General features: G+C 36.4%; 1 protein-coding gene across 1 annotated transcript in view; it reads left to right on the forward strand.

Moving 5' to 3' along the window:
- The window catches only part of LOC134540896 (transcription intermediary factor 1-alpha-like), a 92,744-nt gene extending 77,196 nt beyond the window's left edge, over window positions 1-15,548 (forward strand). The window contains exon 14 of the mRNA XM_063383935.1: window positions 354-15,548. Within this exon, the coding sequence (XP_063240005.1) occupies window positions 354-518 (165 nt within the window). The 3' untranslated portion in view covers window positions 519-15,548. The remainder of the gene's footprint in view (window positions 1-353) is intronic.
- Window positions 15,549-15,952: the final 404 nt, after the last annotated feature.

Raw genomic sequence — 15,952 nt, forward strand, 5'->3', positions numbered from 1 at the left:
GAAATACCCAGGAATTTATTTACCCCTTGGGAGATTTGCTATTCTTCCATACTGTAATTATCGTCTAACGTTAAAGTCGTTGATTATGTACATCTGCAGTTAATATCGATATTGAATATATATTAAATAGCAATGGATTGTGTAATAAATATTTAATTTTAGAATAAGAGACGACATGGGAGAGTCAGCATCCACAGACGAAAGCGTTATCGGCAATCCTGAGGCTGTTCATGTTTACGTGTGTGACTGTGACGCTCAGAGAAACGTTTTCAGAACCTGACGCCAGAGCGCAGCAGAATTAAGATTGTTTACCGTGCAGCCTAGACGCGAGGCGCGCTTGTGTGTGCTCGCAGAAGGACAGCCAGGTGCACCAGGACGCCAAGACGCTGGAGGAGTTCTTCGACAGCCTGCTGGAGAAGTGGCTGCCCGCGTACGCCTACGACGTGGGGGCGGGCTCCGACGAGGACGGCGCGGGGCACCCACCCCAGAAGAAGTACCGCCGCATCCTGTCCGAGTGACCCGGGGCCCGCGAGGGGGGGACCCCAACCCCCGCCAGCCAGATCGCGCCGTAGCACGGCTTCCGGCGCGTGCAGTGTGTCTACAGACCCAGTCCAGGTCACCGAAATGTCTGAATCAAACGGTATTTGCCCCTAAATGCGCATCATGCTAATTTTCAGATGGGCAAAAAAAATTTTTTTACCCCCATCAAGATTACAACTTTTCCTACAGCTTAATTTCAGTTTAAATACCATCTGTGTATGTAGACCAATGTTTTTAACCTTCAAACTAATATGGATCAACAAAATTAAATGCCTTTGCGATTAAAATTATTATTATTATTTATTTAGATCCCGTCCGGATTAACCGGATGATCGAAAGAGCGGGGTCCGGATTAACGGGACTCTGCCAATCTGGAGGACTTTCCACGCTAGTCATGAAAAATTGCGGTAATAAAACACCAACTGTGTTGGAAGTTGCGAAACTTTTTTTTTTTCCGCCTGGCTTCAGTTTGTAGCCGCATCAAAAATAAATAGTTGGACTGTCCCCTTAAATCGTGTGAAAATTATGCTTGAAAAGGTTCAAACATTCTCCCATGAGAATTGGTTCGTTCCTGGGGAAAGTATGTATATTTAATATTTTGTTTAGTTTTGCTTAGAATATATACTAAAAGTGACATCGTTACATAAAAAATGTTCAACGAGGATGATATTAGGGGTCCTGATAAAGACCTGAAATTGGTTGACCATGTGTTTGTAGACATTCTGTATTAGCATGAGGCTCTTATGTATCAAACTGTGCAGGATCTGGGGTCCAACACTTGTGTGCCGATGTGAGTGTACAATAGAACTTCGTCTGTACGTAGCCGCTCGACATCAAGGATGTGAACTTTGCATTGCATGGCTACAAATTATTTATTTCTGATGTTGCTGGAAAATCATCTTTAGTCAACAACTCTCACGACAGGGTGTTTGTATTAATTTTCAGATTTCCGTAGATATGGAGTTTAAGAACATTTTAAGCACTTAGCAACAGCAAAGGAAATTTTGTGATGGTTATCACTTCCAGTATAACTGTATGCATTGTCATTATTTATTATTCATTAGTTATTCTTGATTGCTATATGTGTATGAATATGACCATTCTTGTTATAATGAGGTTGCACTATATCTACCACAAACTGCGAATGAGCTCCGTTAAATGTTTGATAGGGAAGGTTTCAACTGTCTGGCAGTTGCAGTGATACAGCAGAAGGCCAGCTCTTTTTGTGAGTGAATGAATTAATTAAATTTTTTTTGTACGCCTTCATTTTTTTTGCATAGTACCATCACTGATTGTGAATTAGTAATTTGTATATTTATTATTCGTTGGGGCATTAATGAAAAACATAAATGAGCTACCTAATAAGGTTTTTATTTCCGAGTTTTTATTTTTTGTGGCCAACCTCAAGTTTTTCATTCATTCACCTTCGCTGAAATATCCGATTTTCATTGAAATCATTTAGTTACGTATTTCTAACCGAGGTTTTTCCCCTTTCTGCATGTCTACAGGTCAAGAAAGTGGGTGTATAAGTAATAGAACTGAATGTTTGGTCACTGTAGAAAAGGTCTCAAAATAAACTGTACCATTGCTTGACATTTCAAAATTTTAATTCCCAACAGCCTTTCACCATTTTGCATTTTGTTTTTTTAACACCACACTTTAGTTTATAGACCCACTTTTAATTTGAATAATTGGAGACAGTCCTCTTAATTATTTGTAAACTATCTCTGAAAATATATAAATCATCATTTTCCTGTAAATAGTATATCTAAATAGTATTATGTTAAGTTAAAAAAAAATTGTTTAAAAATTACCCTGTAATGTATAAAAGTTGAGCGAAAAAAATTATTATAAGGTCTTAAAGTCCTGAGATTAGGTCACCAGGTACTTCTAGACATCCTGTTCTTTCAATTTTCCCTTGTGAGTCTCTATCACTCACTGCTTTAATTGAGTCACAAGTTCTATGATTCTAACTTTTTTTGTTTCCAGTTTTGTTGAATCACTGTGTTAAAAGACTGAAGCAAATAAAATTATGAAACCTGTTAAGTTTGTTAAAAAGCTTCTTTTTTTTTTTCAGGCAGTGTTGGTGAGAAATGGGTTTCCTTTTCTCTCAACCTCGTGGATGGAATCTCTTTTTTAAAATTATTAGCAGCAGCTTTAGCGGTGTGTTGGTTATTACTGTGTTTCGTTTCATTTTTCTCACTCCATTATCTTTGTTCTACCACTCTCATACAAAGATTTCTTAGCATTAAGATCTTTGCTAGGACAGAGATGGTTGTATTGGAATGTACTCCAGTTTATGGGTTGCACCTGCCTATATCTGACTGGCATGAAAGAAATACAGCACTGATCTTTGGTTTACTCGCTCTCAGCCACTTCTCATATTTACGACCCTTTAATTCCCAGCACTACCGAAGAAAAATACAAAGAAGAAGACTGCTATTTTTTATACCCCTGTTTCTCTTTGGCTTCCCCCCCCCCCTTTTTTCTTCTTCTTCTTCTTCTTCTTCCCCACAGAGAGAGAAGAAGCGGCAGGTTACTCTTTGTCAGTTCCTTCCATAGAAACTAGAGCACTCACGTTACCGCGAGGCTGGAGGAATATAAAAGGCGCACTTATGAACACCAACTATGGCTGCAGTTTTTTCACGGAATTTTCAGTTGAAAACGTGGGAAATCACATGCGAAAACATATCATGTTTGGGCACAGTTGCGCCATAAAAACACGTGTCAAGATAGACACGTTAGTTGTGTAGGGAGCCAGTTCGCAGGGGACATTTACAACGATGAGCGGAAGGGGGGAACCGTCAACACTGCCACATGGCCTCATGCACACGCTCTTGCTCTCTCTCTCTCTCTCTCTCTCTCTCTCTCTCTCTCTCTCTCTCTCTCTCTCTCTCTCTCTCGCTGGCTGGTTCATGTTTAGATTTACCCCTCCCCACCCTGTCCGTGCAGTTCACACACATCCCTTGCCGGCATCAACTGGGCGGGCGGAAGACATGTCAGATGTACGATAACCTTGCTCTCACACTACTGCTGAGATATTTGGATTAACGAATTATACTTACATGTGGATTAATATTTATTAAAAAATAAACATAGTTTGGTTATTTACGCACATATTCAACCACACAGTGCAATATATACATTTATTTTTTTAGCCTAGAGTGAAAAACTCGCATAAGGGTAGCACTAGGTTTTTTTAAATCAAAATTGGCATAAAAATGTGTGACCCGTTCACTGGTAAATACTGTATAACAACCCTCCATGTCAGGGTACTTTTATTCAACAATATTGGGATTTAATAATCTTGATTAAAAATAAATGTTTTACAATTATTCGCTGCAGGTCACGAAGATCATGATATAGGTATGCACAGAGTGGGGCAAAAAGTGGTTATCGGTTTGTAAGGACTATTAAAAATAAACAGAGCAAACTTACAGAAATGAAGTTTATTTTATTGTAATCAAAGTACCCTTTTTCTCTTCCCCCCCCCCCCCCTCCACCTTAAGTTCTGAAGATCACATCAGGAAAATGGTGGCCATCAGCAGCGATGCATTGATTAGGGTGATTTTGGAACTCTTTTGACCACTTTTCGGCACATTTTGAGGGGTGCATCTGTGATTTCCTCCCGAATTTGCATCTTCATTTCTCCCCAAGTGTGAGGACCATGTTTAGAAACCTTTTCCTTGAGGTTACCCCACAGGAAAAAGTCACAAATGCTCAAATGCAGGGCCCGCTGTGACCGGATTTAAGCGATTTGAGACTTCTTCTTGTGGGGTTACCTCAAGGAAAAGGTCTTCAAACATCGTCCTCAAACCTTGGAAGAACTGAAGGTGCGAATTTGGGATTAAATCACCACTACACCCCTCAAAATATGCCGAAAAGCGGTCGAAGAGTTCCGAAATCACCTTCATCAATTCATCGCTGTTGATGGCCTCATGTGATCTTCAGAACGTTATAAAAAAAATGTATACTTATTCCAATCAAATAAACATCATTTCTGTAAGGTTCTCCATTCATTTTTGATAGCCCTTCAAAACCAATACACAACTTTTACCCCACACTGTAGTTCCAAAATTATGTTGTGTTGCTGGAAGTAAAGAAACTTAAATTTCAAGAATTCTTTTTGGTTATTTGTATTCCTCACTTTCCATTTATTGTTCGGCATTAAAAATTAACTTTAACTCGTGAAAAAAAAAAAAATACCATGTTTGTAGTGAGGAATTTACATTACGTACCAGCTTAAAAGTTTGGTAAAACCCACTTTAGATGATGCCTATTCCTGCCTTTTATGCTGTAAGGTCTATCGCTGTTCGTCTGCAAGTACCTACTGGCTGGTATCTGTTGATACACACACATACATATACACACAAAGGAAAAAATACATTTGCTTTGCAAAAAAAAATGAGGGGGGGGGGGGGGGGAAGAGAAAGAGAGAAAGTGTGAACGTGATAGAGGGAGAGACTTTCTTCAAACACCAGCGTGGGAAAAATTTTCTTACTTTATTATTATTATTATTATTATTATTATTATTATTATTAACGTCTTTGGCAGGTTACGAGCTGCTAGGTAGCAAAGGATGAAATGCAAGACAGGCACTACTCTAATAAGTGAGCATGTAGTGTAACTGGTAGACACCCGGAAAAATCGCTACTCACGAATTTGCAACAAATTACGAAACACTTCAAAAAACAGTCGGAAATGTCTTTTGATGAAAGTTAAATAATTTTTGAAATGTGTTAAACTCACAAATTACTTGTGAATTTCTTTGTTAATTATTGTATTCATGAATTTTCTTAACTATTTGCAAATATCTGCAAATTTTTAGTTACTCTTTTTTTTTTTTTTTCCCTGTTAATCATGAAACTATCTATGGTATGTCCGAACCATTTATGTGGTTCATTGTGTCAGACATAATTGTACACTTCATGTGCTTCAGTGTTACAAATTATCGTATGCTGTACCCCGAATTATGGAATGTTATAGCAGAAGATTATTACCGTAATGGTAGCGCCTGCAGGGCAGAGGGAGGCAGAGATGATATTCATCTTGGTTTCAGGCAACTAGCATTTGAAAAATATATCACTAGTTCACAGTGCTTTTATCTTAAAGAAACCTGTCAAAGTCATTAAAACCTGAAGTAGCTTGGCTTCTGGGTTGTAGCGTGCCCTTGGCAAATTATTCACCGACGTTTCGGTAGACATTGCAGTCGCCATCATCAGGGAGCAGTTACCTAGTAGCAGTTACCCAGTAGGCAACTGCTCCCTGATGACGACTGCAATGTCTACTAAAACGTCGGTGAATTATTTGCCAAGGACATGGCTACAACCTAGAGGCCAAGCTACTTCAGACAATGGCCGTGAATGCCTGCGAACATCATCAAAACCTGTTGGATAATCAACGAGATATTTAAATTATTGTGCATGGCAGAAGCCACCTACAGGCAGGCAGCAAAGATAACCAAGTACTCAGAGGTTGTTCTGAGTGCTGATACAGCACTCAAAACAAAAACTTCCCTTGTCCTGTCCACTCACCATCGCTCTGACATTCCTCCAGCGCTGTCCGGCCGAGTTCTTTAATCACTCACAACCCCATCTCCGATAGGACGTGTTTCCCTTCGTGACAATGCTGTTCACGCCAGCCAACAAAATTTTTCCCAGCCACAGATTTCGAAGACAAACGCCGGCGGTAATAATTCCAATATACCGAAGGGTTGGGTTTTGCAAGACAAAGTGTCCATTATTTAAAGTATATAAGTATCTTCTTTCTTTATTAAACACACACTAAAATTAACTTCTCTGAAAATAATTCAAAGTCTAACTATCCTAAACTGTTGATAGCATGTTGCAAATAAAAATCAATATAAGTAGGAATAACCTATTTTTGTTTATTTTATTATATTGTATAAATGCTCTTAACCCTTGATTTGGTGTACTTGTCATTTTAACTGAAGAAATTTATTTTCTAAGAATTTTGAGATTTTCTGTTTGAGACATTTCTGTTTCTAGTAACTGGGATTGGATTAACTCGCCACGCTCCCGTTAGTTTGAACCGTTCGAGGTGTTGCCGTAAACGGGGCAATAGAGAACTGGCGTTTTCCGTGCCTTAAGGGAACAAGGATGGCTCACGCTGAGGAAATATTGTAGGTGCGGTTGTATGAAACAAGTTTTGGTGTCCACGACTCTTTCAAGCCGTTGGCATTTTTGAGGACTAAAACGGGAATGTTTCCCTCGAAATAAGGAAATTGTTTCTTTTCAAAAAATTTTAAGATATTTCGGCATAATTTTTTTCCCCCAAAAAGAAAAAACTGGAAATTTTTTGTAGTTTTTGAGCAAATTTTGAAGTTCAAGGTCATCCAATATGGCCGCCCCGATGTCATAATCCAATATGGCGGACATCAGCACCGGCACCAACAACTCCAGGCTCAGGAGGAACTATTATACACCATCTTGGGAGAGTTAAGCTGGGTTTATGATTGATTTCCTTAAGAATTATAACTTAACATTGAGCACACGATTAAGTCAAAACTACATTTTCCAGTTTATGATTGACATAGAAGTCATTAATTCTAACCAATCACAGCACAAAACACGTGGTCGGCCATTGTTCGAAACGGAGAAGCAGGTTTGAAATAGGTTATTGACAAATGGGATATCTATTTTTCGAAATGGATGATGATTACAAATGATAAATATACGAATTCTAACCCAAAATACTGCCTCGCTCGGTCCAATAATAAGACATAAACTTCCGGTTGAAAGGTTCCGGTTTGTTGTGATTGGTCGCTTCCCTTAAGTCTTAACGAAAAATAAAAAATATAACCATTTCTGTTAAGTCTTAAGTCATCATATGGTTCGCACATGACCCGTCAAAATTCACACACGACAATCATAAACAATTCCACAAGTTTACATAGTCATATGGTAAGTACACGACTAAGTCTTAAGTCTTAATTCATAATTTTCAATCGTAAACCCACCTTTATGTTGAGAGGTAGCTGACTGCTACTAACTGTTGAGAACATGTAATCTTTGTTTTCTTAGGCTCTGGCACATGTAGTACAATTGAGATGGTTGATGTTTGTAGGGATATTATTATCCCTGGAGTAAGAGGTAAAGGACCAGTCATGTGAGTGCAAACTAATACAAGACCTAAATATTATAGAAACCGGGAGAAAAATTATCATAGTTTTTTTTTTCTGTTTTGTGGATGGTTTTTTAAAGAATAAATTGTTGTCAGAACAACACCTACTGAAAAATGCTTCAAATGCATTTTATAGTAGGGTATTTGTCATATTGTAAATTTGTCATTTTACATGGACACCAATAAATATTTAGAATTACAGTAAGTCCTCTATTTACGTCGTACCGATTTACGTCGTTTCGGATTAACGTCGCTAATGTTTGAGTACTCATGTTTCAATTTAAGTTGTCGCCGATTCACAAAAACGTCGTTTACAATGACCGTAAATCTTTATTTTAACCAAAACACCGTATATAATTCGTTTATAATTTTTTGTTTTCTTCGGTAGTTAACTTATGCTATGTAGCGTAAGCTACACGTTCACCGCCTTATCTTATGATACATCATGAGGGACGCTTCCTGCTCTCCGCTGCTCTCCGCGCGGTGATGCAATACTACCAGCCCGCCCGCTCGGCCACCCACGTATCTCGCACGTAGAAGTGTTATCTACTTCCCGCAACGACACAGCATTTTCTCCTACCCATTCCGGCCGACCTTGGGCCGTGGCCGGCCGGTGGCATGAAACATGGCTCATTTTGCGTCGTTTCTATTTACGTCGCGGTTTTCAGGAACGTAACCCCGACGTAAACCGAGGACTTACTGTATTAACAAAGGAGCGTTCTTAAAAGGGTTATCTTGTCCAGTGACCTCTGTGTTAACAAGACTCTGATACATTTCCATTCCATGTAAAAGGTTGTATGAAATATGTTCTTTGGGTGAAGGTCTTCGTGCCTTGTGGCAAAACGTATTTGCAACCTTCGAAAACCAAATTGCAGTGCAAAGTTCGACTGTGCGCGTGGGATATGTCTACTTGCCTGTGCCCCTATTCATACGCTTTAATTTTGTTTTGAGTTAAGTTTGGATCTGAAAAATATATATAATGAAATACCTATTCTTGTTTCTGCATGTTGCTTTGTATGTATGTGCTTTGTTGTTAAGTATTAACTGATAACTCCTTGTCAGTTTAGAATTACGCTTTCATAAAATGTTTTGGAATAAATTGTTGGTTGAATAAATATTCAGTCTGATTTCTTCGCTGTACAAATCTACTTTTAGGAATATTATATTTGTAGACCTGTTTTTCCTTTGCTGTGAGTTTTGTTACTTTTAAGTATATTCTGTGTAAGTTAAGTACATAGGTTCAAAGTATGTATGGGTAGTGTATATTTGTACTGGCATGACTCTCTTGATCGTTTTATTTGTCCGTATGTGTATATACACGCAAACTATTTAGGGATTCAGTACTAAATAAGTTTATCACTAGCGTTATAGCGTAGTGACAAACTATAATGCATCCTCTACTTTACTCATTTATTGTGTAGGTAATCTAGTCTAATTAATCTGATTATCAACTGTGGAATACAAGTAATACGTAAATAAACATAGATAGTTCTGTCTTTGTGCTAGGATGTAAGGAATTTCAGAATGTGTAAGTACTTGATGTAGGAACATAAAAATTGTTGAGGTATTGGAAGGTCTGTTTACTGTCTTATTTTTTTTATTATTATTATTTATATATTTTTCCCTGTAAGTGTGTTTTTCTGTTACTCTAGTACCATATTTACTTCCGCAAGTTGTATAGCTTTGTGACATTGAACTGTCATCCGGTTGGTAATTCCTTTATCACAGGTTTTGTGCTGTTATAGACATCAGGAATATTATTTGTAATTTTTTTTAGGCCTGTGCTAATGTCAGTTTTTTTAGTTTGAATCTAATTTGAATGCAAATATTAAAGTATTCACAAATATGAAAATGGAATTAGTATGATAAGAGTGGGGAAGTCACCCTCCCCCTCCCCCCAAGCAGCCAACCACCCCCCCCCCACCCCTTTTTTTAATATATATAAAAAAGGGTTATCTTACAAAAAACTTAAACTTGTCTATAAATTAATTATGTCTTCTTTCTTTTCTCAATATTTGCAAACTGCTTATTGTCTGCTTTCAATGTTCTCAACCCCTCAGATAATATCTGTATTTCAGATTGCCCCTCAGTTTGAACTTCAGCACTATGCCAATGTCCAAATAAACTCTGGGTGATTATGTAGTTGGTTAGTTGGTTGGGTCCCGTAATGTATTGAAACTGGGATGTGTGATATTAGGCAACAATGGCTACATCAGTTTTGATTATTACACAAAGTGGTATGAAACAGCTTGATAGCACTTTGAATACAGATGAATATTATGTTATTTGGAAGTTAAAGTAATTTGAATTGAATTGAATAGTAGAAATTAATAATTATTAATTTTGATATTTCAAACTTTTGATTTTTGCGCAGGCCTTTTTTGTTTTTAAACTTATTCTGTGTGAAGTCATAACTAATCAAATAATATTCCATATATGTAATTAAAATTATTGTTGGTCATACACTTGACACTGCTGTGAATTAGTAAACTTTGTGTTCACGGTGGAATCCCATTGGTACATTCTGGTAAAATTGTTCTTCAGTTCTCTACTTTGGTTGAGCATGCTCCGTGTTTTCTTTCATGTTAAGACCTTACTTAAAAAAATTTTAATGAAACCATGTTATAACCACTTGACTTGTTTTAACAACATGATTTTTTTGTGAATTTGAAAAAGATTTTTTTTTTCTGTAACTGTCAGTCTAATTTTTTACAAAAACTTGCCTGTAAGAGATTAACGTGGTAATGCAAAAACAGCGCACCTAGCAACCAAAAGTGTTACTTGTGCCAAACTCACCCATAAGAAAAACAGTTTTCTTCCTAACCTGTAGTAGAATAATAAACCTTAAGTCATGTTAATTTTTTTTTAAAAATTGGTGCACTGACATCATTTTTTGTAAGCTAAAAAAAAAATTTTGATATGTAAGCTTTGGAGCATTCATATTAACTGGGGGAAAAAAGTATGTCTAGAAGGATATTGAGAGAAAATTATAAATGCCATTTAACTGTAAACTCTGGGAAAAGTCAGCGAAGTTGGTTTTGGTGATGAAAACTCAAGGAATTTACAAGAAATCCTGGAAAAGTCATGAAAATTCCCCACAGATAGTAATTGGAGGGGGAAAATGCCATGCTTCAGTCTAACATAACTTAGGCTGTGAAAGATTTTTTTTTTTCTATAAAATAGCATATACATGGTTCTGTTTAGAATTTAAATTTTGTTGTACAATTGTAGTTTCAAATTAAGTATGATGATTATAATCATGAAATAAGTAAATTATTTTTTAAAAAATTAAAGAAATATTTAAATTTTTAGTCATTAAAAGTTAGAAAGATTTTACTACAGATTTGTGTGGAAAGTCTGTTTCAACATAATTTATTAATGCTTTTTTTATTAATCATCTCTAGTTATAATACAATGTTGCAGTCTAAATTGTTGTTGAAAACTCATAAAATTCAATATACAGTTGCTGGAAACAGTCCTTCTGTGTACAGAGTAAGTACTTACCAAAGTGAAGTTAGTTGAGTATTAGTCTACTAAAAAAATTAATCTAGTGTTTCGTAGGGCTGCCGCACAGAATGACGTTAGGAACAGCGTCCACGCAAAATCCTAGTATCCAAACGCATTTTCTGTGAATGTGGAGTTTTTGGAGATAAATCCCTGGCATCTGCTCTGCATGTCATGTATCAGTAAATGAATGAAAAATATTCAATAATGTGTATTTAAATGGTGATGTAACGAAGCAATCATTTTAGTATTGATATTAGTCGATATTCCCAATTTTTCTGGATTTCCTATGTGTTTCTAACCGATTCTCAAAAAAAGCGATAGACATTGGAAAAAGTACAAATTTATTCTTCTAGGTGTCACTCATCTTTTCTATTGCTGTAGGCATTGTTTACTCGAATTTTTTTGTAATTTAAGGATATATTTTAATGTTGCATTTTTTAATTAGTTAAAGACAATGTGGGTTGTGCTTTGCAAAAATTTTATGCAGCAAAATAATTTATTTGTGATATACCAAAAAAAAATTTTAACTAGGAATTTTTTATTTACAAAAAGTATTGGATAAGTTTTGTATCGGTTGTAGGATTTCTTAAGAAAATTTATCGGTAATTGGAGTGGTATCGGTTTTTTTATCTGCATCACCCATCACTATGTTTGACGTTTTTACACAACCGGGGAAGAATAACTGGTTTCTTCTTGTAGGCAAGCTTAAATGGGCTATGCTGTATTTCGTATGTTTAAGGCTCAATCTTACTCTAGTCATTATTTTTTCTTAGGAAAACCCATACAAATTTTACACTTTACAATTATGTATTGCTCATTGCCTGTTGTTGATTGTAAAAAGTCACAACATACTCGTACATATTCGTACTTTAAATTTGATGTGTGGCTAATTGCATTAAGGCCAAGCGATAAAAATTCATTTTCAGCGTTTCTGTAGCTCAATGATGCATATGCACCTAACGTTTCATAGTCTTTTTAAAAAATAGCCTCAATTTTTAAATTGTAAAAAAAACTATTATTCTTAAGCCATGAAACACTTATTTAAGCAGGACTAAGTCCTACCGTATTGAAACCTTTTAAAAAAATTTGCCAGTATTTCACATTATTATTATTATTATTATTATTCATTCTTGAAGTACTCTCTCATAGAAGGTTAATAATTTCGTACACAAAGTATATCCGTTTGGATTCACTTGCAACAAGGTTTTTCGCAGATATAAGAATTTCGCAATTTTGCAACCACAATTATATAATTTAACTAGCATACACAGAACTGCATACCTACATACTTATTGTGTTGTTGAAAATGCGTACTGTTTTTTTTCCTCTGTGTTTTGTTTGAGTCCAAGCTATACATTATGCTCTTGCCTTTATAACATGTCATGTTACTTATTAAACATGAATAAGATGGGTTTGATCGAGATGAATTGCAATACAAGATAAATAACACCGAAGAGCATGTTCTAAATAATCCATTTAAAACAGCCCACTTTTATCTTGTTTCTCATATTAATTCATGTTTAGGTTACTAAGCCTTTTATTTTCCCCCAAAAAAGAAAACAAATACAGTAAACTCTCGCAAATCCGTGGGTGTCGGGGATTTATGACCTTCGGATTTTTGAAAACTTCGGATTTTTGAAAAATTTTCATTAAAATACAAAAAAAAAATTCTAAAAGATAAGATGGTAGTCAATGAACATGTAATACTACCACAGGACGTCATAATAAACAAGACACTTGAGAAGTTAACAGAATGGTACGTAAGCAATACCAGTATAGTCCATTCATAGTAAATGAAGCACCCGAGAAATTTTTTTTCCTGAAAATTTACAGCCTGACCTGATTAAATTTAACACACCCATTTGTTCAAGTTGGTAGTAAATTGTGTAAAAAGTAATTTAAAGTCATCTTAAATTAAATTAATGGCACCCGAAGTCGCACTTTGATGTGAAAGAGCTAGACGTAGCAATGTGGCGTGCGCTGAAACGGGAAGCCCCTTGATAAGGGGAAGTGAATTTAGGAGGGGCGGGAGAGAGAAGCGATACGTAGCTGGCAAGAGACTCAAGGCCACTCCCTCACAGACACACGGCCAGTCCAGTTAAACTAAAGAGAAACGGGAGAAATAAAAAAAAAATCATTAGTTAATTGTACACTAGAACCATCAAAAAATCTGAAATTTTGGCACAAAACAAAAATAATCGGGGAAAAAATGGTAAAACTCACAATAAAAGCTTATACAAAGCTATTATTTAACATGCAGCATATATTTTGTGTTGGTTTATAGTGCACTTACTAATGTTCGTATAAGAAGAGAAAAAAAATTGGACAGTCCGTTTAAAAACACGGCAGCAGTAGCTTGTGCGACGTAAGTGGGAGTGCGAGAATCTCGTCTAGACAGGCTGGCGGCTGCAAAGGCAGCGGATGCATGACGTCATACGGCTTACCTCTCCCTCCCAGACAACAAACCATCTCTCTCCCTCTCTCCAGCCCTCTAGCCATTTTCTGCGTGTGAAACTGTCAACATCCTTCCTCCCCTACTCCACACTGCATGCGACGAAAGCCAGGTTGTATAGTCCATTCCCGGTAAAATGAACATTTTTTTAAGGCCCCCCACGGCAGCCATTTACCGTTAATTTTTTGATACAATTTGTTTGTTAGTTACAGAACATTATTTCTGCTGGAAAATCTCTGAAACTTCAAAATTTCTTTAATGGAAAAATTTAGCAGGGCGGTTAGAGTATTTATTTTTACCGCAAATGAACTATACTCACCTTCCCTCCGGCCAGCATTCCCGGCGTGTGACGCATGACAACTACAGTCGTGTGCCGCGCACAGCTAGGAAACTTGTCACTGGCAACATGTTTCACACACTGACACACGGTGCCCAGAGCTTCAGGAAAACCTACGCGATTTCCAACCTACTCTAAATATCCGACTGGAGTCTGTTTACGAAAAGCATTTAAGAATTTGCTAATGCCCAACTGTTTTTTTTATATCGGATTAAGAGGAGTTAAAATGGCTAAAAGGCGTGGTTTTGAAGTTTTAGGTGTAAAAAACCGTTAAAAAATTTCTTGAAAGCACCAGAGGAAAAGGCATTACACCTTTATCTTTATTTTCCCGCCATATAATGTTACGGTCACCGCTCAAATTTCACAGTTATCTGACGGGAACGAGATGACTGCGCGCCAGTTCAGAGCCTTTTACCGCGCTATAAATATCAGTGAGCGTCGCTCTTATCATCCACTGAGAATAGTGATACATACATCTAAACAGTAACGATCATGTCACTTCGGAAATACCCCGGATTTCTGAGAACTTCGGATTCTCGGGCCACGGACTGGCGAGAGTTTACTGTACTAGTTTATTTTTATTTGTCCCAAGTTATTCAGAACAAGGCATGCTTATTACATATGATTTCATTGGAAATATGTATTGTGTCAGTTCTATACTATTTTGGTGAAATAGATACTAAACATTTTTATTGAATATTAAACCTTTTTTAATGAAAAACAATTTATAAAAATTAAAACTATAATATCTTGTCTGTACACAGAGGGTGCTTTCTATATACCTATTTATAGTGTAAAGAAATCACTTTTTTTGCCTAGCACAGTATGTTATTTTAACTCATTTAACTTACTACCCAAACCTGAAAGAATTGTTTGGGCTAATTTTTTTAAATGATATTTATCGCCTGCCATTGACTTTGTTCATGTTATTCTGCAAGTAGCTCTACATACAGAATACAAAATTTACTACTTGTTTTCAGTATTAATGTGGTAAACTCTAGAAGAGCTAATGCATCAGTGGTAAGCAAGTCAAGGTGTGGTAGATGAAAGTTACGTTTGTGTGTGTGTTGTTTTCATTTTGGTGTTGCGAAATAATTTAGTAGCAAAATTCCTGATTGTCTGTAATGCACATGTCTTTTGAAGCTGATGCTTTTTGCAAGGATGCAAGTTATTTTACTTGGATGTACCAGTGTTAAAACATTTTTCCAACCCTGTTCCTTTTCAAAACTTAATTGTGTGCAAGTTGCCCGAGTAAGTATGGTACATCCCGCACCAAATGAATTGTTTTATCGTGACACCATAAGCAATATTGTCCTCTCTGTTCAAACACCGTTTACATATTGTAAATGTTTAGCCGAGTACTGCATCGATCCTCATATTGTGGTCAGTCAGTCAGTCATTGGTTGAGTTTATGTAATCAATTATCTCCAGTTTTGATGTTTGGTTTCGATAGGGTCTGCGTAGTTTTATTTCTTGTGTATCAGGGCAAGGAGAACCATCAAGTTTTGGTTGTTACTTGTAATCTTGTGAACGATTGTACTGAATAAAAGCATTGTTATAAAGCTTTAAGTTTATTGCCTTTTTATTATTTACATCTGTTTTAGATCGTTAACTTAACCGATCAAAACCTGTCCTGTGTAGGCCTACTTCCCTTCTGTATGGTCTCGGTATACTGCATTTGGTAGGAGTAATTTCGTCAATGCACTAGAAATTGTTTGGAACGTAAATTTGTAACCATGGTGCTGCCATCTGTGGCGGACGGCGTAAACCAAAGTTCACACAGGCAAAGGGAAACTTTATAGTATTAACTGGTTAATGAATTGTAACAAGATGGGCAACATTTTTATAAAATTTATTGTTGAAAATTAAGTCCAAAGCTGGGTTTTTTTTTTTTTTTTTTTTTTTATTGGAGCCGTTTCATTGTATAGTTTAAAATTTTGGTCTGCTAATCAAATGATTCAATAATCGACGTA

The sequence above is a fragment of the Bacillus rossius genome, chromosome 17, assembly GCF_032445375.1.
Source record: "Bacillus rossius redtenbacheri isolate Brsri chromosome 17, Brsri_v3, whole genome shotgun sequence".
Lineage (NCBI taxonomy): Eukaryota > Metazoa > Arthropoda > Insecta > Phasmatodea > Bacillidae > Bacillus > Bacillus rossius.